Source organism: Olea europaea, unplaced genomic scaffold, assembly GCF_002742605.1.
Source record: "Olea europaea var. sylvestris unplaced genomic scaffold, O_europaea_v1 scaffold2100, whole genome shotgun sequence".
NCBI lineage: Eukaryota > Viridiplantae > Streptophyta > Magnoliopsida > Lamiales > Oleaceae > Olea > Olea europaea.
In genome coordinates, this window is record NW_019238939.1 from 21,390 (window position 1) to 44,036 (window position 22,647).

Sequence of the window (22,647 nt, forward strand, 5' to 3'; positions counted from 1 at the left end):
TGTGAGCCAAAATGCCAAGCCAAGTGGCTTGGCGCCTTTATTTGGTGATCAATGATTCTGTTGACTGCTAAAGAGTGCCTAGGCGCAAATATGGCGCATTGGCGCACATTATCATCATTTTTTAATTTTTTTTTGTTTAAATTTTGTGTTGTTAAAAAATTATCGATGGCTAATTTCTTTATTTTGCCCTAATTTATAACAACCACGTGTATCGAAAGACACGAAGGACAAATTAGATGAAAAAAGTATATTGAATTGGAGTCCGATAAAGAGTTAAGATAAAATTTAAGCTCCCATACTATTTATTTATTATTTTGTATTTAAATTTTTAACTTATCTTTTTGTTGAAAACTTTGAAAAAATATATAACATTCCTATAAATATATTATAAATGTTTAGTAAGTATTATTTTTTATTATTAAATAACTTTTTGATTTATTAAAAATTAAAATAATATTAAAATAAGAAAACTATTTTTACGCCCAAGCCTAGCCTAAGTTTGCGTAGCTCATAGCTTGACATCCACGCATTATGCCTTTTAGAACACTGTAAAATATAAATTTATGAATTAGTCTGTGTAGATATGGGAAGGGTTCACAGAACTCCTACAGAATATTTACATGAGTGGGCCATATGAGTAAAATATTGTAAAAAAATAAAAAATAAAATCCATCCACCCCTGTTCAGGAGGGATTCGATGAACTCCTCCCTTGTACACATAGGACAGCCCTAAATTTATTCAAGCGATTCACAAGTGCAATCATTGGCAAATTTTTAAATTTAATATATGGTTTTAAAAAATATTAATGTTGCCGTATGGCACGGCAAAGAGAATCTGAACTCCTTCCTTGAAGATACAAGTTGTAATTTAATGAAGTGTTCAAACCAGTGATCGTGGATAATCAATGTGATTTATTCACTGTACAAAAGAGAATGGTTAGAAATTGTACGAGATAGTCATTCACTTACTATTCGTTTGATACAAATTCAAAACGATACGTAAATGAAGTAAAAAATCAAACATTAAATTTAACTGAACATTCATAATCCATGAGATTCGTTACTTTTTTATAAATTTTTGAAATAGTTTTGTTACTTTGACAGAAAATTTTAACAGATGCTTTGATATAATTTGAGGTGGCAGAAAATAATTTGATAAGAAATTGATTGTATATAAAATAGTCCAATGATATAATATTTTACGATATTAACATTATACTAAGCTTTATATAAAGAATCTGGGGCTATAGCATGATTTTTTGTGAAATCGTGAAAAGTCTTTAATCTGAGAATAGATTGTGTCAATGACATTTGGACAATTAACCATAAAATTAAAATAAGAAAAGACAAAAAGAAAAGTGTAGAGAGCAAGAAAAAGCAAGGCAAGGCACGAGAAATCGGCTGTATTGACCGTTTACTTAGCTGGACCCAATTGGGAGCCACATATTTCCAGCAAGTATAGTGATAAGTCGGTTCGAATCTAGAAAAAAAAAAAAAAATTTCTGCCTGTACAAGCCCCTTCAAAATGGGGACCCATATCGAATAAAAAAAAAATCATGAATCCCGTGTTGTAGGGACGGTACAAGTCTAGTGCACACATAGTATTTTCCAAGAAAAAAGTCCACTGTCTTGTGTATCCTATCATCTCGTGCCACTTCAAGCCAACATTCAACAATTAGATAATTAATGACCTCCAATTTAAAGTTTTTCTATTCAAAAACTCTAAATTAAAATTCATGAACAATATTGAAGATGCTTTAAACTCATCAGTTAAACATAAAAGTTGTTCATTTTTTGACTTAATCCAATACTTTATTCTACGAGCTGATGATAATCATACACTATTTGTGTCCGTAGTGCCATCATAGCACCCAAGAATTCATGACATGTTGAGTCATGATAATTGATGAAATTCTTTACTTCACATCGAATTATGCCAAATACTCCAAAGGTAAAAAAATGTGTCCCATTTTCGAACGTTGAGAGGTTAGTTCATCGAGTTATTAAACTTATCAAAGTCCTATTTGATTTGAATTAAAATTTTAAGTTATTTTAACAATTAATTTTGACCACATATTATTTCAAGGAATTCTTAATACGACAAAACAATAGGTGAAAGTGGGATTTGACTTGGTGTCAATGAACGTGGGAAGAAATTAACCCTTGGCGTATAATGAGAAGCCTACTTTGACGCGGCCCCCTCAACTCAATTGTTTACATTTTCCTCTCTATTTCCCCTCTCTCTCTTCACGCGGCTCCCTGGTTTTTACTATAAATGAGTCTGCGCTCCTCTCCTCTGCAAACCACATTCAATCACAAGTCACAAGATTTCATTGCTGAAGAAGGAATTACTTTCTGCAGCAGATTTCATTTCTTTCACATAATTTATTAATCCAAAAATGGCTTCCCGTTTTTCTAATGCCAAGATCGTATCTTCTTTCATCGCCAACACAGTCTGCCCTGTTGTCACCAGGTATTTGATTATTCTATACTAAAACAGTTCCTTTTTTTGCGTTTTAATAGATTTCAAGGTATTAATTTAAGCTTCTAGAAGAGATAATTAACATTTGTGGAATCATTACTGACGTGTTAATTTGTATGGATATTTGTACAGGAGAGGATATGCGGCGGCAAGCAGTGTGAGAGGAGGAGCGGTGGCTCCAAATATGATTTTAAAGAAGGGAATTGATGAATCAACAAAGACATCATGGGTACCTGACCCGGTGACCGGATATTACCGGCCGGAGAATGAAGCCAAGGAGATTGACGCCGCTGAGTTGCGGGCACAGCACTTGAAGAACACAACCAGTAGCCACTAAATCGAAGAATTATTACAATCTGATTTTGGCTCCATTTATTCTACTAATTAAATGGAATCCATTGTTTTTCGTCAGAAATTGTTCTACTGTTATTGAATTGAATATGTGCACTGAATTGTTGTACGTCCTCAGCCATTCTTGTGCTATTAATGAATTTGAATTTCATAGCAATTTTAAGCATGTTTGGCAAAGCTTAAGTTAGAATTTAAGCAAATATTTTGTATTAACATATTCTATGTGACTTAGCTGCATAAATTGTAACTTAAGCACTCCCAAACAAGCAGTAAGAAAGATTTTTTGAATAGAGAAAAATTTTGTAATTCATAAATAATAACCAGTTATTTGTAAGATAGAAGAACAATCTTATAGTTATGATTTTGCATATTGCAACAATTACTCTCATTCTTAAATATCAAACTTAATCCAATTCAATCAATTAATTTATATAATGATAAAACTCAATTGCATGTTTTCTCTTTTTGGTGATTTCACGAGGACTAACCGCCATGTTTCGTTGAAGAGTCGATTTAAAATAACTTTCCATACGATTTAGATATTATTTCTGTCCAAATCCTCGCTTTTGATTCGAAAAGAAACTAAAAAATACTTAATTTCCACAGGAATTACATGCCAATTTATGATAAACTACTTTATAAGAAAGATGGCGAGGCCGAATAACAATCAACCTCCCTAAGTTTGGAGAGTAACTCGGTCATTCACTATACTTCCTTTCTCTCTCCCCTTACTAACGAAGTACATTAAGCTAAAATACTATCCCCTACTTTATGATCTTTGAACTAACTTCTCTCAAATAACTTCTTATTTCAATTATATTTACAAGAATAATGCTATTTACAATTATTCACTATCGCAGTCGTCATACACGACATACATGTAATGGTTAGTGATTTGATATATGAGACTTAAAAAAAACTAACACACGAGTACATCAAATTATAAATCACCACATAAGATATTACGTAGGATGACTACCGTAATAAACGATCATGAATAGTATTACTTGCATATTCTTACTTTGAACTATGATACTTTTAAAAGAAACTCTTATGTAACTACCTAAATAAATAGTTTACTTTATTTAAATTAAATAAAATAACTATTGTTTTAAGACTTATTTATCTTAAATAAATCTACTTACGTATATTCTAAACTTTATTTTCAATAAATTTGAGCTCAAGTGTATGCTTTATCTACTGCAATACTCCCACGTATCATTCATGCATCAATTTCGTGGGTGTCTTGAAAACGACAAGCAATAATATTGGCCTGACGCAGCCGATTAGTTGAAGCGGCCCCACTTTACACTTACATAGGTGACCTTCTATTAAGAGTATTCTGCCCTACTCCACTTGACTTAATCAAGATATAGAAATCACTAAAAGATTATCTTAACTTCTTACAACTCTATAGAAAGCACTTTAGTCTCATAGGAATGAGTTAGGAAATTATTTTCCTAAGTGTTTCGTGGAATCCTCATAACTTAGTTGTCCCTTTGAACCAAGATCTTGGGATCTCCAGTCAACAAGGTAGGGTTACCATTACAAGGACTCTAACGTAGTAGGCTTCAATCTCATTCTCTTCAATATGCAGTCTTCTTGATCTCTCTTACTAAATCTCTTTTAAAGGTACCACGAGTTTACACCATTGAGATCAACTGCTTAATGGTATTATGTCTATGACTTATACGTCTAGATCTACCATTACATGTGACTTAGTATCTTATCAAATATAGCGAGCCAACGATCAATTTATTTGATACGTACAAATTTTCGCCACCAAGAAATCCTCTAAAGCTTTATCAATTTTCAAATACGGTTGGAGGATTTCTATCAAACACTACACTAGTCAATCACTTTTACTAGTGGATTTCAGAATCATGGGTATTCAATATCATCATTGAAATATTACCATGCATTTGAACTTTATGAATATTCTTCAAATATTCCAATTGTTCTTGCAAGTCCAAACAATCGCCACAATTGGCTTCCATCCATTTAATCCACCTTAAACTTAGTGTATATCATCCTTATAATTAGTATAAGGGTTTTCTATCTTTCTACCTTCATGGATATATTTCTATGACTATAAGATAGAAGCAAATGTAACTATTAAACTGAGTTACCCCCACAATTTCTCAATTAGGAATACATATGTAATCTAGTAATGTTGCATCCACAAGTTTTGAACTTTCAATTTCAAGTTCACAAGCATTAAATTTAAACCCCCCACATTATTGGTTTATAGTAGAACTTAGAATTCAGCAACTCTTTTATAGTTCTATTTATTTATCTCTTAGATAATATTCGTATCGAGTGCTTCGTGAAAGTCTATGTACTTTCAAAGTAGTGGTCATTAACTTGCATATAATGTACTTGTTCGTCAAATTCCCGCAAGCGTACGAGTTCGTTGTACAAGTAATAATCGTGATGAGAGAGTTATCGTCCCACAGGGAATAATGATCAATTTTTGTATATTTGATATATTCAAATTCGTGTTTGTAACTAAAAGACTATCAAAGGACTAGCTAAATAATTTTTATAACTAAAACTTGTAAAAACAATTAAGGTTGGTGTAAAAATCAAATGTACGAACGTATTGGATTTCCGACGCTATTGATCAATTCTTAGTTCTAATTCCCAACTAGTGATAATTATCTCAATTTATGCAATTATGACGATCGATAATTTCACTATTATTTATTATTCTTTTCCAAGATATAATAAATCTATGTTTACCATGAGACGGTCCTATTCCTAGTCCGAATTCATATGGTGAACATGCATTGACATCTAGGATTATTACATATGATCGCACACGCCACAAATATTATTTCTAATGTTTATTGCCCGTGTGTTCCAATAACAGTGTTCTACCTATCGTGAGTTTTCCAAAACAATGAATAAGCAACTTATTGTCCTAATGGTGTGCAAACATTAAAACAATGTAAATAGGCATATTAATGGAATTACAACACAAGAATTAAAGATAAACACAAGTCTCGAATTAAAACTAAAATTTAAACAACTTTGTCATCCATCCAATATAGAAAAAAATTAGCCTAGCATATTGTTGGAATTAAACAAAGAAAAGTGGAAGGAAATCACCAAAAATCGACAGGACATGATTGACTCCACGAATTTGCTCGACTTTTGCACGTGTATGTTGATTTCCCCCAAGCAGCCCTTTTTCAATATGTCTTTGGCCCAATTATGTGTGTTGTTTCTATATAAAAATCAGCAAGCTACCGGCAAATATTCTCTGCAATTTCCGTCAACAATGTGGTTGTAATCCCCGATTGTATGCTGCCAAATTGTGTGTGTAGTATATATAAAAAAATCAGCCCAAATCCATGCAATTATACATATAGGCAGCCTGGTTACGTATGTATATATATGATAAAAGACCAGCAGCACTTTTTCCTTTGGGCAGCCGCCAATTTTATTCCAAAGTTGCCAAGTTTATTTCTTTCCAGCCGGCCACTTGTGTATCTTTTTAACTCCAGCAGCTGCCCACCGTTTTTGTATATATTCTCAACAGGGTAGCCGAATTGTCCCCAATTAATTCAACCTCAAGCAGCCTCCTTTTCTCTCCAAATTCCTTTCTTTTTTCTGCCGGCAGTTTCGCTCCTTTGCAGCCACCAACTTAGTTTTTGAAAATAATAAATTCAGCCCAATGTTTGAACTCACAAGAAGTCGTTTTTATTTTTTGGAGACCAAGTCAATCCGGTTGGTTGGATTTAATTAAAGTCCAATTGCCTTTGAACACAAATCCAAACTTAAGGCCCATTTAAATTAGACAAGCCCTCAATTCTTTCACATAATGCAAGTTAATCCTTGATACAATTTTATTTGTGCAACCATTGTCCTTCTTCCTTTCCACTTGCTTCAAACGGGTCCATCACTAAAAACACAAAGAAAAATAACCTAAATTAAATGGAAATTAATAATGTGACAACTTAAAAGTTTAATAATGTGGCATAAATAAGGGCACAAATTGCACTTATCAAACATTCCCAAACTTAAACCTTTGTTCGTCCTCGAACAAAACTATAACTTAAATAGAAACAAACACACAAGCAAGCACAAATATTTGGTTGGACCATTTAGTTTTTTATCTCAGGATTTGAAATCACGTCATTAAATTTAAAAACTACTTCAAAGTCGTAATACCAAACTAATATCCACTTTTCCAATGCAAAATCGACGTGTGTGTGTGAAGAACTAAGTAGGCATTAATGAATTCACAAGTTATTCCAATTCCCAACCCTCTATGGTCAAATATATCTTTTCATCTCTCGTAAGATTCACACTCTCCCAAACTTATTCTTTTTCACTCTTTTTCCCAGTGTGTGATCTAAGATTGAATTTTTCATTACTATCCTCACTCTCTCCAATTCAGGTGGACGTCACTAGTTGCAAGTCAACACATCAATGAATAAGGATTCTCCAATTATTATTTGCTTTGACCATCAAAATTCAATTAGGCTAATTATCCTTTATCGAAAGTTAAATTTCCTCGAACAAGTGTTGGGACTTACAAGGCATTTAGTATTTTTTTATTATTATTATTTTTTTTGCACTCTCCCTTAAGCTTTCTAGATGACCCATGTAGTAGGCTTTAAGCCGATAACTCCCAAATCAGATGACTTTAGGGCACCAGATTTTCAATTACCCTTAGAGGCTTAATAACCTGAGTCAAAAAGGCTTCGAAGAGAACAATTTTTTTTGGGTAATTTTCTCTCTGATTGCTTTTTAAATGACCCCTGTAACGAGCTTTAGATCGATGACTCCCAAGTCAGATGACTTTAGGGCACTAGGCTTTAAGATACTCTTGCAGGTTTAATTGCTCGAGTCATAAAAGCTCAAATTAAATTTCAAAATATATGCCTTGATTAGTGCAATGTCCCTTATCATACACCTATTCTAGCAAATCGACCTCCCATTTAAGACTTTCACCTAATTTTATCCTATTAATCTCAGAAACTCCACACAAAATTTTTTCACACAAAGAATCCACATTTACATCCGCATTTTCCTACAACAGCAAGATCTCCCCAAACTGTACTGAATTTGGTCTAAGGATAAATAATTAGTATAGTTTTTGGTAAAGTATCTATGTCCAACTAATTCAATCTATCAAGTGCATGAATCAACTCATTTAATCATAATGTCAGCTTAGTTCTAGTGCATGTATAATATCAAGTTTTGCAAGTTCAAGCTTCAATCAATCTAGCATGCTTCCTATCCACAGTTCATAAATCAATGCCAAATCTCAAACTTAATCATTATTGTCAGCCAAACCGTCTAACCCACACAAGCACACAATAAAAAAAATAAAATAAAAATTTAACGATTATTATTATTATTATTATTATTTTAACATATGTAAACAACGCACGAAACATACGAAAACCAAAAACACAAAGTGTTTCCCATACCCCCAAATTTAAGTCCGACATTGTCCTCAATGTCTTAAAATATAATTAAGAATATAAGGGGACGGGGAAGAAAAGGACGAAGGTACTCCCTGAATTTTTCTATTGAACGTGGAAGATACTGTAGGTGACGGCTAGACAATCTTTCTCATCATACTTTCCCCTTGGTCGATATTGGTTTGAGTGTTCTACGACGTCATGTTCCTGCATATGGCAATCAAATCAAACAGTAGAGATAAAAAAAAATCCAAAATATGCGTTACTTAGCCTAAACACTCGAAATAACCAATGATGCTACCAAAAAATATCACCTGAAAGATCTTGAGCTTGATGGTCCAACTTCACTTTGATGAACACAATCGGTCTGTGAATACCTGCAACAAAGGCAACGAGGTGTGTGCTCGTCGCCCCTCCGATGCTTAAGTCAAATAGAGAATTTAGTGCTTGAGGTTATAAATTGAAGATAATGAAAAAACGTACCTTAATGTTAAGCCTTGGCCAAGTATTTATAGGTGTTGGTGGGGGAGTTGTAGAAGGATTCTATTATTGAAAGAGTCCTTTCCCCCTTAGGATTAGGTGTTGGAGTTTGATTAGAAGTATTCTGTTAGAGTTCTAATCAGGGGAGGAGTAGACTTAGATGGGGTCTATTTTCTGTTGGAGATTAAGTCGGTGGGCAGGGTTGGATTAGAGACCCCGACCTTAAGGAAACCCCGACCTCAAACCGGCATAACACACTAAGATCAACTCGGGGTATTAGGTCGAGGTCAATCATGGCACTCGAATTCAGGTATAGTTCGGGGTTACCAATCCGGAATCATCAACCAACATTATATTTAAGAGCCTCAATGAAAACATGATCGGATGATGATACTCTATAAATTTAAACGTGCCTAAATCTAATGCAACTAATAATTAAAACAAATCTATATGTAATGCGATACAGAAAACAAAATAAATAAAAGGTTTAGAAATTGGGTTGTTTCCCAATAAGCGCTTAATTTATAGTCTTTAGCTAGACTTTGTTTTTCTGGCTACTCTACATTATCAAGTGGTACGGTTGTTTTTTCACTGGAGTAATCACCTCTCCAATAAGCTTTCAATCGTTGTCTATTTACTTTGAACCTCCTTTGTTGATCTTGAGACACCACTTCCACAGCACCATGTGGAAACACAGCTACTACTGTGAATGGACCCGACCACCTAGACTTTAGCTTTCCCGAAAAAAGCTTGAGGCGTGAATTGAACATCAATACTTGTTGACCAATCTCAAACTCCTTCTCCCTTATATACCTGTCGTGCCATCTCTTGGTTTTTTCTTGTAAATCTTTGCATTCTCATACGAATCTAAACAAAACTCATCTAGCTCATGAAGTTGTAGAATCCTCTTTTCTCCTGCTGCTCTCATATTGAAATTGAGCAAGTGTGTCGCCCAGTATGCTTTATGCTCTAACTCAACCAACAGATGACAAGCCTTTCCAAATAGCAGTCGATATGGAGATATGCCAATTAGAGTCTTAAATGCTGTTCTATACGCCCAAAGTGCATCTTCTAGTTTTTTAGCCGAATCTTTACGTGATGCATTGACCGTAGCTTCGAGAATCTTCTTTAACTCCCTGTTAGAGATTTCCACATGCCCGCTAGTCTGAGGGTGGTATGGAGTCGAGACACGATATTTCACTCCATATTTGGCCAACAAAGAAGCAAATAAGCAGTTACAAAAATTCTTTCCACCATCACTAATAATTGCCCTCGGGGTGCCATACCTTGTGAAAATATTCTTCTTCAGGAATTGAGTTACCACTCGACCATCGTTAGTTGGTAAAGCTATATCTTCAACCCACTTAGACACGTAGTCCACTGCCACTAATATAAATTGTTCACCATAGGATGGAGAAAATGCCCCAAACATCGAATATTTCAACCTCCAAGATATTGTTCAAAGGCATCTCATTCCTCCTTGAGATATTTCCAGTCCTTTGGCACTTATCACAATGTTTCACCATATAGTGGGCGTCCTTGAACAACGTAGGCCAATAAAAACTCGATTGCAGTACCTTTGCTGCTGTCTTGGTTGCTGCGAAGTGGCCCCCATACGGTGCAGAGTGACATGACTCTAATATTTGATGCTGCTCCACCTCTGGCACACAACGGCATATGATTTGATCTAGACCCCTTCTGTAAAGAATTGGATCATCCCAAAAGTAGTGTTTTATGTCACTGAAGAATTTCTTCTTTTGGTGACTTGAGTAGTCTGGTGGGATGATGGAGCGGGCCAAATAATTGACATAATCGACGTACCATGGTGTAGTGATAATCTGAAAGAGCATTTCATCAGGAAAGACTTCATTGATCTCCAATGTAAGACTTGACTCATGTGATTCAAGGCGTGAGAGGTGATCTGCCACAACATTCTCACTCCTCTTTTTATCTCTAATTTCCAGATCAAACTCTTGCAATAGGAGTATCCAACGAATAAGTCTCGGCTATGCATCCTTCTTGCTCATTAGATATTTTAATGCTGAATGATCTGTATAGACAATCACTTTTGACCCAATCAAGTATGATCTGAATTTGTCAACGGTGAACACTACTGCCAACAGCTCGTTCTCTGTAGTCGTATAATTCATTTGAGCTTCATCCAAAGTCTTACTGGCATAGTGAATCACATGAGAACTTTTCTCCTCTCGTTGACCCAACACTGCGCCCACTGTGTGATCACTGGCATCACACATAAGCTCGAATGGGTAAGTCCAATCTGGAGAAGCCAATACTGGAGCAGAAACCAATTTTTCTTTTAAGGCGTTGAAAGCTGTCAAGCATTCCTCAGAGAAGTGAAATGGGGTCCCTTTTTCTAGTAAATTGTACAATGGCTTCGAGATTTTGGAAAAGTCTTTGATGAAGCGACGGTAAAACCCAGCGTGACCCAGAAAACTTCTAACTCCTTTTACTGTTACAGGCGGTGGTAGTTTTTCGATGACTTGTATCTTAGCTCTATCAACCTCAATACCCCGTGCTGAAATTAAATGTCCTAACACAATCCCTTCATGTACCATGAAATGACATTTTTCCCAATTTAATACGAGGTTTGTGTCTTCACACCGTTGTAACACTTTTTCCAAATGTTCAAGGCATTCCTTGAATGATTTTCCAAACACTGAGAAATCATCCATAAACACCTCAATAATATGTCCCACCATGTCTGAAAAAATAGACATTCTATAGCGCTGAAAGGTGGCTGGAGCATTGCAAAGGTCGAATGTCATCCTCCTATAAGCAAAAGTGCCATAAGGGTATGTAAAGGTCATCTTCTCTTGGTCATCTGGTGCTATAAGAATTTGGTTGTACCCCGAATAACCATCCAGGAAGCAATAGTACGCACGTCCAGCAAGTCTCTCCAGCATCTGATCAATGAAAGGAAGGGAAAAGTGATCCTTCCTTGTGGCGTTGTTGAGTTTGCGATAATCAATGCAAACTCTCCAACCCGTGACTGTGCGTGTCGGGATGAGCTCATTGTTTTCATTTGGAACCACTGTGATCCCTCCCTTTTTCGGTACGACTTGTACTGGACTTACCTAATGACTGTCTAATATGGGATAGATGATCCCTGTATCCAGAACCTTTAATATCTCTTTCCTTACCACTTCCTGCATAGTCGAATTTAATCTGCATTGATGCTCAATTGAAGCTTTGTAATCATCTTCTATCAGTATTTTATGCATGCAAAGCGAAGGGCTGATCCCTTTTATATCCGATATCGTCCATCCTATTGCTGTCTTATGCTCTCGAAGCACCCTCAGCAATTGATCCTCCTCCACTTCTGTAAGATTGTTTGAGATGATTACTGGAAGTGAATTCTTTTCCCCCAAGTATGCATAATGAAGATGAGTTGGCAGTTGTTTGAGTTCAAGAGCTGGAGCTTATTCTATAGATGGTAAAGGTGTTGTGGGTCTTTCACTGAGCTCCAGTCGTGGTTGCTTGAAGAATGGTGGTATGACTGCCAAATAACGTGTACATTCTTCTACTTCCTCCTTTTCTGATGGTAAATCTTGTGAATGCACTAAACAAGCCTTAAGCGGATCTTGAGGGTGATCTAGTTTGAATGTCTCTGACACCGCTTCTTTTATTACATCAATCTGCATGCAAGAATTCGGTTCGCTCTGAAATCTGAAACCTCTAAACACGTTGATTGTCAATTCTTCTCCATTTAACCTCAATATCAACTGACCATTTTGCACATCTATCAGAGCTCTTCCCGTAGCCAAAATGGACGACCCAGTATGAGGAAAACGTCTCTATCTTCTTCCATATCCAAAATAATGAAGTCCGCTGGGAAGATAAACTTGTCAACTTTTACCAAAATATCTTCACAAATACTACGAGGGTGTCTGATCGACCTGTCAGTCAATTGCAGTGAAACTGTAGTTGGTTTTGCTTCCCCCAAACCTAGTTTTTGAAAAAGAGATAAAGGCATTAAATTAATGCTAGCTCCTAGATCACACAATGCCTTATCTATATACAAGTTACCAATGTGACAAGGAATAGTAAAACTCCCTGGGTCTTTTAGTTTCGGTGGTAATTTGTGTTGGAGAATTGCGCTACACTCCTCAGTAAGCATGACTGTTTCATTGTCTTCCAGCTTCTTCTTATTTGATAGAATGTCTTTCATGAACTTGGTATAGCTGGGCATTTGGGCTAAAGTTTCAGCAAATGGTATGTTAATGTGCAGCTTCTTGAACACATCCAAAAATTCTTGGAATTGCTTGTTGAGCTTATGTTTTTGCAATCTCTGTGGAAATGGGATTGGAGGAACATATGCTTTGATAGGAGCAGTTGCTTTTACCTGTGGACTATCTGATGATTCAACTTGATTTTCCTCAGTGGCCTTGTCTAATTCATCCACTTGCTCCTCGTCCATGGTAGGTGCCACTACGTGTAGTGATTGCTTTGACCTGCTCCTTAGAATTTGTTTCAGTATTACTAGGCAATGTCCCTTGAGCTCTACCTGATAGTGCGGTTGCAATTTGTCCAACTTGTTGTTCCAAATTCTTGATCGAGGCTTGTTGGTTTTGAAAGTTGGTCTCAGTTTTAGTAATATATTGAGCCAGCAAATCTTCCAATGATGGCCTTCTCCCTTGCTGTTGTTGCTGTTGGAATCCTGGTGGTTTATTCTGATTGCTTCCTCCCTGTTCTTGTCCTTGATTATTGGACCATGAATAATTTGGATGGTTCTTCCAACCTGGATTAAATGTGTTGGAGAAAGGATTATTATGATGTCTCTGAATGTTCTGTGTGTAGCTTACTTCTTTGGATTGATTAACATGTACAGACGCCAAAGGGCAGCGTGTACTAGCATGATTCGCTCCACAGCCTTCACAAACAGGTGGCGATTGGTATACCATGTTGACTGACTTAGATAGATTGTCCATTTTCACTGTAAGAACTTCCATTTGCGCGGCCAGTGCTGTCACTGCATCTACATTGTGTAACCCTGATGTTTTTCTTGGAGCTTCCCTATCAGTTGGCCACATCGATTGGTTTTCAGCTATTTTTTCATACAGGTCATATGCCTCATCCACGTCCAGTTTCATCACTGATCCTCCTGCTGAAGCATCTATCATATTTCTAAACTCTTGTTTTAGACCGTAGTAGAAAAGATATTGCTGAGCCTGTTTGGGAATGTCAAGGTTGGGGCATTTTCTCAAAAAATTCTTGAACCTCTCCCATGCCTCAGGATAGCTCTCTAAATCTTTCTGCTTGAAAGTGTGAACGTCATTCCTAATTTGGTGAATTCGAGAAGGTGGAAAGAATTTCATCGTGAATTTTTGAACCATATCGTTCCATGATTGAATGCTTTCCGGTGGTAAACAAAGAAACCATTCTCTAGTAGCATCCTTTAAGGTGTGAGGGAATAATCTCATATCGGAATGCATCTGCTGATATCCCTTCGTGACTGATCACGTCACATAACATGAGAAACGCAGAAATATGCTCATGAGGATTTTTTTGGCTTTTCCAAAGAACCTGATTTATTGGTGATTTTGAAACAAATTGATGACGTTTGGTCGAAGGTGGAAATTAGGTTGTCCAAAGGGAGGGTATACCAAAGCAGGTTGCACTGGTACAGGAATTAGATTAATGTGATCTCCAACTAAGACAGGAGCTTCGTTCTGGTTAGCTCTCAGTTGATTTGGCTGCGGTACTGGCTCATGAAGCTGAACTTGATTTTGGTTATCAGCCATTCTCCTTACTTGACGTTGAACTCTTCTGCGATTTCTAAATGTTCTTTCGATTTCGTGGTCTATTGGAAAGAGATCTGGCTCGTCAGGATTTTGCATAAACTAAAGTTGCCTAAAAAGTGTAATGATAGCCAAAAAACAACTAAAAATAAAATGAAAATAAAAACAATAATAAATAAATAAAAACGAATCTAAAATATCTAACAACTAAAATTAACACCGTTATTTCTCGGCAACGGCGCCAAAAACTTGTTCGTCAAATTCCCGCAAGCGTACGGGTTCGTTGTACAAGTAATAATCGTGATGAGAGAGTTATCGTCCTACAAGGAGTAAGGATCAATTTTAGTATATTTGATATATTCAAATTCGTGTTTGTAACTAAAAGACTATCGAAGGACTAGCTAAATAATTTTTATAACTAAAACTTGTAAAAACAATTAAGGTTGGTGTAAAAATCAAATGTTCGAACGTATTGGATTTCCGACGCCATTGATCGATTCTTAGTTCTAATTCTCAACTAGTGATAATTATCTCAATTTATGCAATTATGACGATCGATAATTCCACTATTATTTATTATTCTTTTTCAAGATATAATAAACCTATGTTTACCATGAGACGGTCCTATTCTTAGTCCGAATTCATATGGTGAACATGCACTGACATCTAGGATTATTACATATGATCGCACACGCCACAAATATTATTCCTAATGTTTATTGTCCGTATGTTCCAATAATAGTGTTCTACATATCGTGAGTTTTTCAAAACAACGAATAAGTAACTTATTGTCCTAATGGTGCGTAAACATTAAAACAATGTAAATAGGCATATTAATGGAATCACAACACAAGAATTAAAGATAAACACAAGTCTCGAATTAAAACTAAAAGTTAAACAACTTTGTCATTCATCCAATATAGGAAAAAAATTAGCCTAACATACTGTTGGAATTAAACAAAGAAAAGTGGAAGGAAATCACCGAAAATCGACGGGACATGATTGACTCCACGAATTTGCTCGACTTTTGCACGTGTATGTTGATTTCCCCCAAGCAGCCCTTTTTCAATATGTCTTTGGCCCAATTATGTGTGTTGTTTCTATATAAAAATCAGAAAGCTGTCGGCAAATATTCTCTGCAATTTCCGTCGACAATGTGGTTGTAATCCCCGGTTGGCACTCAATTCTTTCCTCCAGTGTGCTCCCAAATTGTGTGTGTAGTATATATATATATAAATCAGCCCAAATCCATGCAATTATACGTATAGGCAGCCTGGTTACGTATGTATATATATGATAAAAGACCAGCATCACTTTTTCCTTTGGGAAGCCGCCAATTTTATTCCATAGTTGCCAAGTTTATTTCTTTCCAGCGGCCACTTGTGTATCTTTTTAACTCCAGCAGCTGCCCACCGTTTTTGTATATATTCTTACCAAGGTAGCCGAATTGTCCCCAATTAATTCAACCTCAAGAGCCTCCTTTTCTCTCCAAATTCCTTTCTTTTTTCTGCCGGCGGTTTTTCTCCATTGCAGCCACCAACTTAGTTTTTGAAAATAATAAATTCAGCCCAATGTTTGAACTCACAAGCAGCCGCCGGTAATTGTCTAGGTTAGTCTCCCCCTCCCTTCTAATGCATGTGGATAGGCTTAATAATTATATCAAAAGTCATGGTTTTTCATATGAAAGGACGCACATTTTCATCTAAATTGATACTAGAATATTTCATAATATTCTACACAATTTTCTACAATTTCAAATAATTAAGTGGCTTAATTCTCATTACTAAATAATGGTATCCACTTAAATCATCTCACTTAATTTTATCAAATTAATTGAGGCTATTATCATGGTCAAAGTTAGTATAATTTCAATAAGATATGAAATTTTAACCAACTAATTTACCATGCCATTATCATATTCTAATCAAAGGGATTGTCATGAAATTTCATATACCTTCGTCAAATAATTGGCATCCTTATATGTCCAATGGTTAGGAATACTTTCCTCATTTCCATCCATTCATTATTGGACTCGAGTTGGTTTTAGCAATATCAAATTCATCATGACCAAAGTGAAGGAATAACAATTTATATTCCAAACATTCATACATCCATTGTATAAATGTATTCCATCTATAGGAATGTCAATGTCTCAAGGGAGTTTGTGCACTTCCATATTATAAGAGATGACATTGCAATCTCATTATCACAACATGAATTGCCACTACCACAATTAATTAAATTAAACAATAGTCGGAATTGCACCATGCACTTCCAAAACCAATAGCAACAGCCAACACAGATGAAAATTGGTCACCCACGTGTTTTCGAAGCCTATTGTTAAATAAAGAAGGATGGAAGAAATTAAATTTGCTTTGGCAGCTTCTCCCACTAATGGTCATTGGTTTGAGTATAACCATTCATACAAAGAAGTGTCCACATAAGGTAAAACAAGACCAAAGTTATTCATTATATTGAATCTCGAATATGTTGCATTTTAACAAACCCAAATTAGAGAATATTTTACTATCATTATTCTCTCAATGTATAATTTCATGTAAGCATCTATTCACATGCCATTCACAATATTTTAAGAAAAGGGATAGACATAATGCTTTTGAAAATTAAACTGCCATGGCTTGAAGACAAAAGAACTCAAGCCCTTCATAATTAAATCTTTTAAACAAATTGAATTCTTGGAATTCAATCGATACGTGAACGAATAAGACTTAATCAAAATAATACCCAATGGAGCATAACTGTTAAAATGGTGTGAATAGTAAATAATTCATGCAATAACAAATTTAAATCTCACACATGCATACACGTGCAATTTCATAGTCAGGCATATAAAATAGATTTTATAGGTTATCAAGCCACATACTCAAGTCATGTAACTTACTTATCAAAATATAAAATGTACAAAAATAAATTCATCTTAAGATTGTTGGGGAATATACTGATTATATACATATTATATTCATAAAAAATATACCGTTTATGTTCACGAAATTGAAATAAGGTTTCGCCTTACCGAAATGGAGTTTGAGAAGGAAAACATAAAAGTTACCTAATCTGAATGCATGGATATGGATTCATCCCTTTCGATTCTTGAACGAAAGCAAATTATTCTTTTGATCGAACTTTGCAACATAAACATGTAAACAATGTTAATCATTTTCCGAAATCAAAATATAATCAAAAGAAATCAGAAAACTACAGGAAGAAAGATGCAAGTGATGAATTTTTGGTCGAGGCAAGTGTTTGACACTTGGTCCGTAAGATGAATTTGTCCCGCATCGGTGCTAACGATTTTTCGACAATCATCTCCGAAGATACAATGACCACGTCAAGCCATAGGAACACTTCAAATGATTTCGACCAGCGAACTCGAACGGAATTTCCTCTCTACCAAGGAAATGCATGAAAATATTATAGAATTAGAAGTAGAGAATTGCAAGAGGAGAATGAATACTCAATGCAATTGGTGTACCCAAAACCATGTCCATAGGGTTCTACTTATAGATGTAGAAAGGGTGCAAATAAAGTAGTGTAGGCTAAAACATGCATCCTTTCAAAAAGTTGCAACGCTTGGCCAAAACCTGCATCATTTCGAAAAATTACAACACTTCATTTCTTCCAATATTAGTCAGCAATTTTTCATTCATCCAGAATTGGTTTCGAGATTTCAAATATACCATGACGATTTACTCGACGAGTAGAATAAGTTGGTCTATTTACTTTTGTAATTTGACCATTAGATCAAGTCCGAATATTTGATCGAAGTTGACACATAGTCACACCTTTTCATTTTCCACTTTTACACACCTTTTCATTTTTCAATTTTTGGTTAATTATTTGAAACAATTCCTACAAGTAAATCTCAACAGCAAGTTCCTCTGACATTTTCAAAAACCTAGAATGTGTTCAGCAAATAAAAAAGTCAAAACACACCTTATTTCCTTCTCAAGATACATCTCAACAGCAAGCATGTCAACCTGATAAATGATTTAATATGGTTCCTACTTTTGTCTATATATTGGGATGAAAGCGATGATCATCATATCAACTGTGCCTACCTCCGAATTTAACTGTAAATTTGATTTTGCTTCACTACCAGAATCAGAACCAGAGTTTGACAGTCTTTGAATCAGATTCAGAATGGATTAGAACAAGAATCTGCATTTGAACATCATACTCCTGATTTTTTTTATTTTTTAAATAAAATTACGTCAGCCCCAACTCCCAAGCAGATTTGGCTAAATCATTTCCTCCAAAATCTTCACATTGACATTGAAGAATATTTGATCTTCTTTCTTCATTTTTTATGTCCCTCTCCTCCCAGGTGAACTAGACCACCACCACACTACAGAAGCATAACCTATTTTTTTTTTATGCCTTTTGGGTTACCATGCTCAAGTGAAACGCCCAATCCCACTATCAACAAAAGCATTGGGTAACTTTTCTTCTACCTACCTACCATCCCTCGTGGGCCAAACCAACAAGGAGGCCAGAATAACAACTCTATCCATCCCGCAACCATTGCTAGACTCGATTGAGCAGCCATCAACTCTAAAACTCCTAACCATTAGTCAGGAAAATAACATCCATGTGTTTCTTACAATCCGATCCACAACAAATTAACTGCAAAATCTTGTAACTACGTGCTAACTTTGGAAAGATAAAGATATAGAATAAAGATGAGAATGGGAGTAAATGAGCTTTGCCCAAGTACAACCATTTCTCTCTTTTGCCGAATAAAAGATGGTGACTATATTCCAGAATTTGGAAATTGTAGCACTACAAATTTTGGGTGGTGAAAGTGGTTTAGGTGGAGAGAGGTCTCTTGGTAGATGACAATGACCATGGTAGCGAACATTTAATGGAGAATATGATGGATGATGGTAGCATGTTCGTGTTGCAGATGTTTGATTCATCACCATTGGAGGTAGGGATGGCAATGAGTGGAGCCGGTTTATCCACGAGCTCTATCGGATGTGTTGTTAAAAGAAGTTGAAAAAGAATTTCGATTTATGTGCAATAAAAATATTTTATTGTAAAAATGTGTGATTAAAAATAAATTTGCAAAAAAAAAAAAAATGAGTTTTGTTTTGTACTTTTGATGGTTGTCGAGTGGGAGTTTAGATAAGTTACTTATGTTTTCAATGGAAATTAAATACTAATTTCATGCTTTGTTTGGATAAATTATAAATAATTTAAAAATGATCAAACCGCATTTTTAATCTCACGTACTATGCATCTACTATAAGTAGTTTATAATTATTTATAAATTATCAAAATGGAAGCCAAATCACACATTCATGTTTATTATTATCTTATTATTGACACATTTTTTGTAATTCATTACTCCTCTCGTTATAATCTTCATATAAGGAGATTAATGAAATCCAAATGCTCTTAGATCAATTTCCAACCTTTTTAGTAGTCTGATCTCAACTTTTAAAAGTGAGGTTTGGCTCTCAACATTTTTATGTCTATGATTATGTTTCTAAATGATTGCAACTATTAATGTGGATGATAAAATTACACGAGATTTTCACTTAAATTGTACGAAATAGTCATTCACTTACTATTCGTTTGATGCAAATTCAAAACAATGCATAAATTAAGTAAAAAATCAAACATTAAATTTAACGAAACATTCATAATCCATGAGACTCGTTACTTTTTTATAAATTTTTGAAAGAGAATTGCTACTTTGATAGAAAATTTTAACAGATGCTTTGATATAATTTGAGGTGGCAGAAAATAATTTGACATGAAATTGATTGTGTATAAAATAGTCCAATAATATAATATTATATAATATTAACATTATATCAAACTTTATGTTAAAAAATCTGAGCTATAGCATGATTTTTTTTGAAATCGTGAAAAGTCTTTAATTTGAGTCCAGATTGTGTCAATACCATTGGACAATTAACCATAAAATTAAAATAAGAAAAGACAAAAAGAAAAGTGTAGAGAGCAAGAAAAAGCAAGGCAAGGCACGAGAAATAGGCTGTATTGACCGTTTAGTTTGCTGGATCGGTTCGAATCTAGAAAAGAAAAATGTAATTTTCCTATCTGTACAGGTCCCTTCATAATGGGGACTCACATCGAATAAAAAAATCATGAATCCCATGTTGTAGAAACTGTACAAGTCTAATGCACACATAGCATCTTTCAAGAAAAAATCCACCTTGTTGTGTATCCTATCATCTGGTGCCACTTCAAGCCAACATTCAACAATTACATAATTAATGACCTCCAATTTAAAGTTTTTCTATTCAAAAACTCTAAATTAAAATTCATGAACAATATTGAAGATGCTTTAAACTCATCAGTTAAAAATAAAAGTCGTTCATTTTTTGACTTAATCCAATACTTTATTCTACAAGCTGATGATAATCGTACACTGTTTGTGTCCGCAATGCCATCATAGCACCCAAGAATTCATGACATGTATCATGATAATTGATGAAATTCTTTACTTCGCATCGAATTATACCATATACTCCAACGGTCGAAAAATGTGTTCCATTTTCGAACGTTGAGAAGTTAGTTCATCGAGTCATTAAACTTATCAAACTCCTATTTCATTTGAATTAAAATTTCAAGTTATCTCAACAATTAATTTTGAGCACATATTTTAAGGAATTCTTAACCTTTCAATTATATATTTCATTAATTTATCAAAAAATTAATTTTAATCTATACCAAACAGAGCTAATACGACAAAACAATAGGTGGAAGTGGGATTTGACTTGGTGCCAATGAATGTGGGAAGAAATTAACCCTTAGCGTATTAGGAGAAGCCTACTTCGACGCGGCCCCCTCAACTCAATTGTTTACATTTTCCTCTCTATTTCCCCTCTCTCTCTTCACGCGGCTCCCTGGTTTTTGCTATAAATGAGTCTGCGATCCTCTCCTCTCCAAACCACATTCAATCACAAGTCACAAGATTTCACTGCTGAAGAAGGAATTACTTTCTGCAGCAGATTTCATTTCTTTCACATAATTTATTAATCCAAAAATGGCTTCCCGTTTTTCTAATGCCAAGATCGTATCTTCTTTCATCGCCAACACAGTCTGCCCTGTTGTCACCAGGTGTTTGATTATTCTATACTAAAATAGTTCCATCTTGTGCGTTTTAATAGATTTCAAGTTATTAATTTAAGCTTTTAGAAGAGATAACTAACATTTGTGGAATCATTACTGACGTGTTAATTTGTATGGATATTTGTACAGGAGAGGATATGCGGCGGCCAGCAGTGTGAGAGGAGGGGCGGTGGCTCCTAATATGACTTTAAAGAAGGGAATTGATGAATCAACAAAGACATCATGGGTACCTGACCCGGTGACCGGATATTATCGGCCGGAGAATGAAGCCAAGAAGATTGACGCCGCTGAGTTGCGGGCACAGCACTTGAAGAACACAACCAGTAGCCACTAAATCGAAGAATTATTTCAATCTGATTTTGGCTCCATTTATTCTACTAATTAAATGGAATCCATTGTTTTTCTTCAGAAATTGTTCTACTGTTATTGAATTGAATATGTGCACTGAATTGTTGTACCTCCTCGGCCATTCTTGTGCGATTAATGAATTAAAATTTCATAGCAATTTTAAGCATGTTTGGCAAAGCTTAAGTTAGAATTTAAGCAAATATCTTCTATTAACATATTCCATGTGACTTAGCTGCATAAATTGTAACTTAAGCACTCCCAAACAAGCAGTAAGAAGGATCTTTTGAATGGACAAAAATTGTCTAATACATAAATAATAATCAGTTATTTGTGAGATAGAAGAACAATCTTACAGTTATCATTTTGCATATTGCAACAATTGCTCTCATTTTAAAATATCAAACTTAATCCAATTCAATCAATTAATTTATGTAATGATAAAACTCAATTGCATGTTTTCTCTTTTTAGTGATTTCACGAGGACTAACCAACATGTTTAATTGAAGAGTTGATTTAAAATAACTTTCCATACGATTTAGAAATTATTTATGTCCAAATCCTCGCTTTTGATTCAAAAACAAAGTAAAAAATACTTAATTTTCCACGGGAATTACATGCCAATTTATGATAAACTACTTTATACGAGAGATGGTGAGGCCGAATGACA

At 35.0% G+C, this 22,647-nt stretch overlaps 3 protein-coding genes across 3 annotated transcripts; 2 read left to right on the forward strand and 1 right to left on the reverse strand.

The window, feature by feature from the left end:
- Nucleotides 1-2,281: 2,281 nt before the first annotated feature.
- LOC111380151 (protein SENESCENCE-ASSOCIATED GENE 21, mitochondrial-like) lies at nt 2,282-2,999 on the forward strand. Its single transcript, XM_023003637.1, has 2 exons — nt 2,282-2,473; nt 2,615-2,999. The coding sequence occupies exons 1-2, from the start codon at nt 2,400-2,402 to the stop codon at nt 2,817-2,819; spliced, it is 279 nt and encodes a 92-aa protein (XP_022859405.1). The 5' UTR covers nt 2,282-2,399; the 3' UTR covers nt 2,820-2,999.
- A 9,515-nt stretch (nt 3,000-12,514) lies between these two features.
- Nucleotides 12,515-14,513, reverse strand: LOC111380150. Its single transcript, XM_023003636.1, has 3 exons — nt 14,376-14,513; nt 13,599-14,165; nt 12,515-13,510 (listed from the first exon to the last, which is right to left on the reverse strand). Exons 1-3 carry the CDS (start codon nt 14,511-14,513, stop codon nt 12,515-12,517), a joined length of 1,701 nt encoding a protein of 566 aa, XP_022859404.1.
- A 6,915-nt stretch (nt 14,514-21,428) lies between these two features.
- Nucleotides 21,429-22,146, forward strand: LOC111380152 (protein SENESCENCE-ASSOCIATED GENE 21, mitochondrial-like). The gene is made up of 2 exons (XM_023003638.1): nt 21,429-21,620; nt 21,762-22,146. The coding sequence occupies exons 1-2, from the start codon at nt 21,547-21,549 to the stop codon at nt 21,964-21,966; spliced, it is 279 nt and encodes a 92-aa protein (XP_022859406.1). The 5' UTR covers nt 21,429-21,546; the 3' UTR covers nt 21,967-22,146.
- The last annotated feature ends 501 nt before the right edge of the window (nt 22,147-22,647 follow it).

Coding starts and splice junctions, on each gene's coding strand:
- LOC111380150 (XM_023003636.1), bottom strand. CDS start 14,513: ATGGCTGATAACCAAAATCAAGTTCAGCTTCATGAGCCAGTACCGCAG. Junction 14,166..14,375: donor TACCAGTGCAACCTGCTTTG/GTATACCCTCCC, acceptor CACACCTTAAAG/GATGCTACTAGAGAATGGTT. Junction 13,511..13,598: donor CACGCTGCCCTTTGGCGTCT/GTACATGTTAAT, acceptor CATTTAATCCAG/GTTGGAAGAACCATCCAAAT.
- LOC111380152 (XM_023003638.1), top strand. CDS start 21,547: ATGGCTTCCCGTTTTTCTAATGCCAAGATCGTATCTTCTTTCATCGCC. Junction 21,621..21,761: donor GTCTGCCCTGTTGTCACCAG/GTGTTTGATTAT, acceptor ATATTTGTACAG/GAGAGGATATGCGGCGGCCA.
- LOC111380151 (XM_023003637.1), top strand. CDS start 2,400: ATGGCTTCCCGTTTTTCTAATGCCAAGATCGTATCTTCTTTCATCGCC. Junction 2,474..2,614: donor GTCTGCCCTGTTGTCACCAG/GTATTTGATTAT, acceptor ATATTTGTACAG/GAGAGGATATGCGGCGGCAA.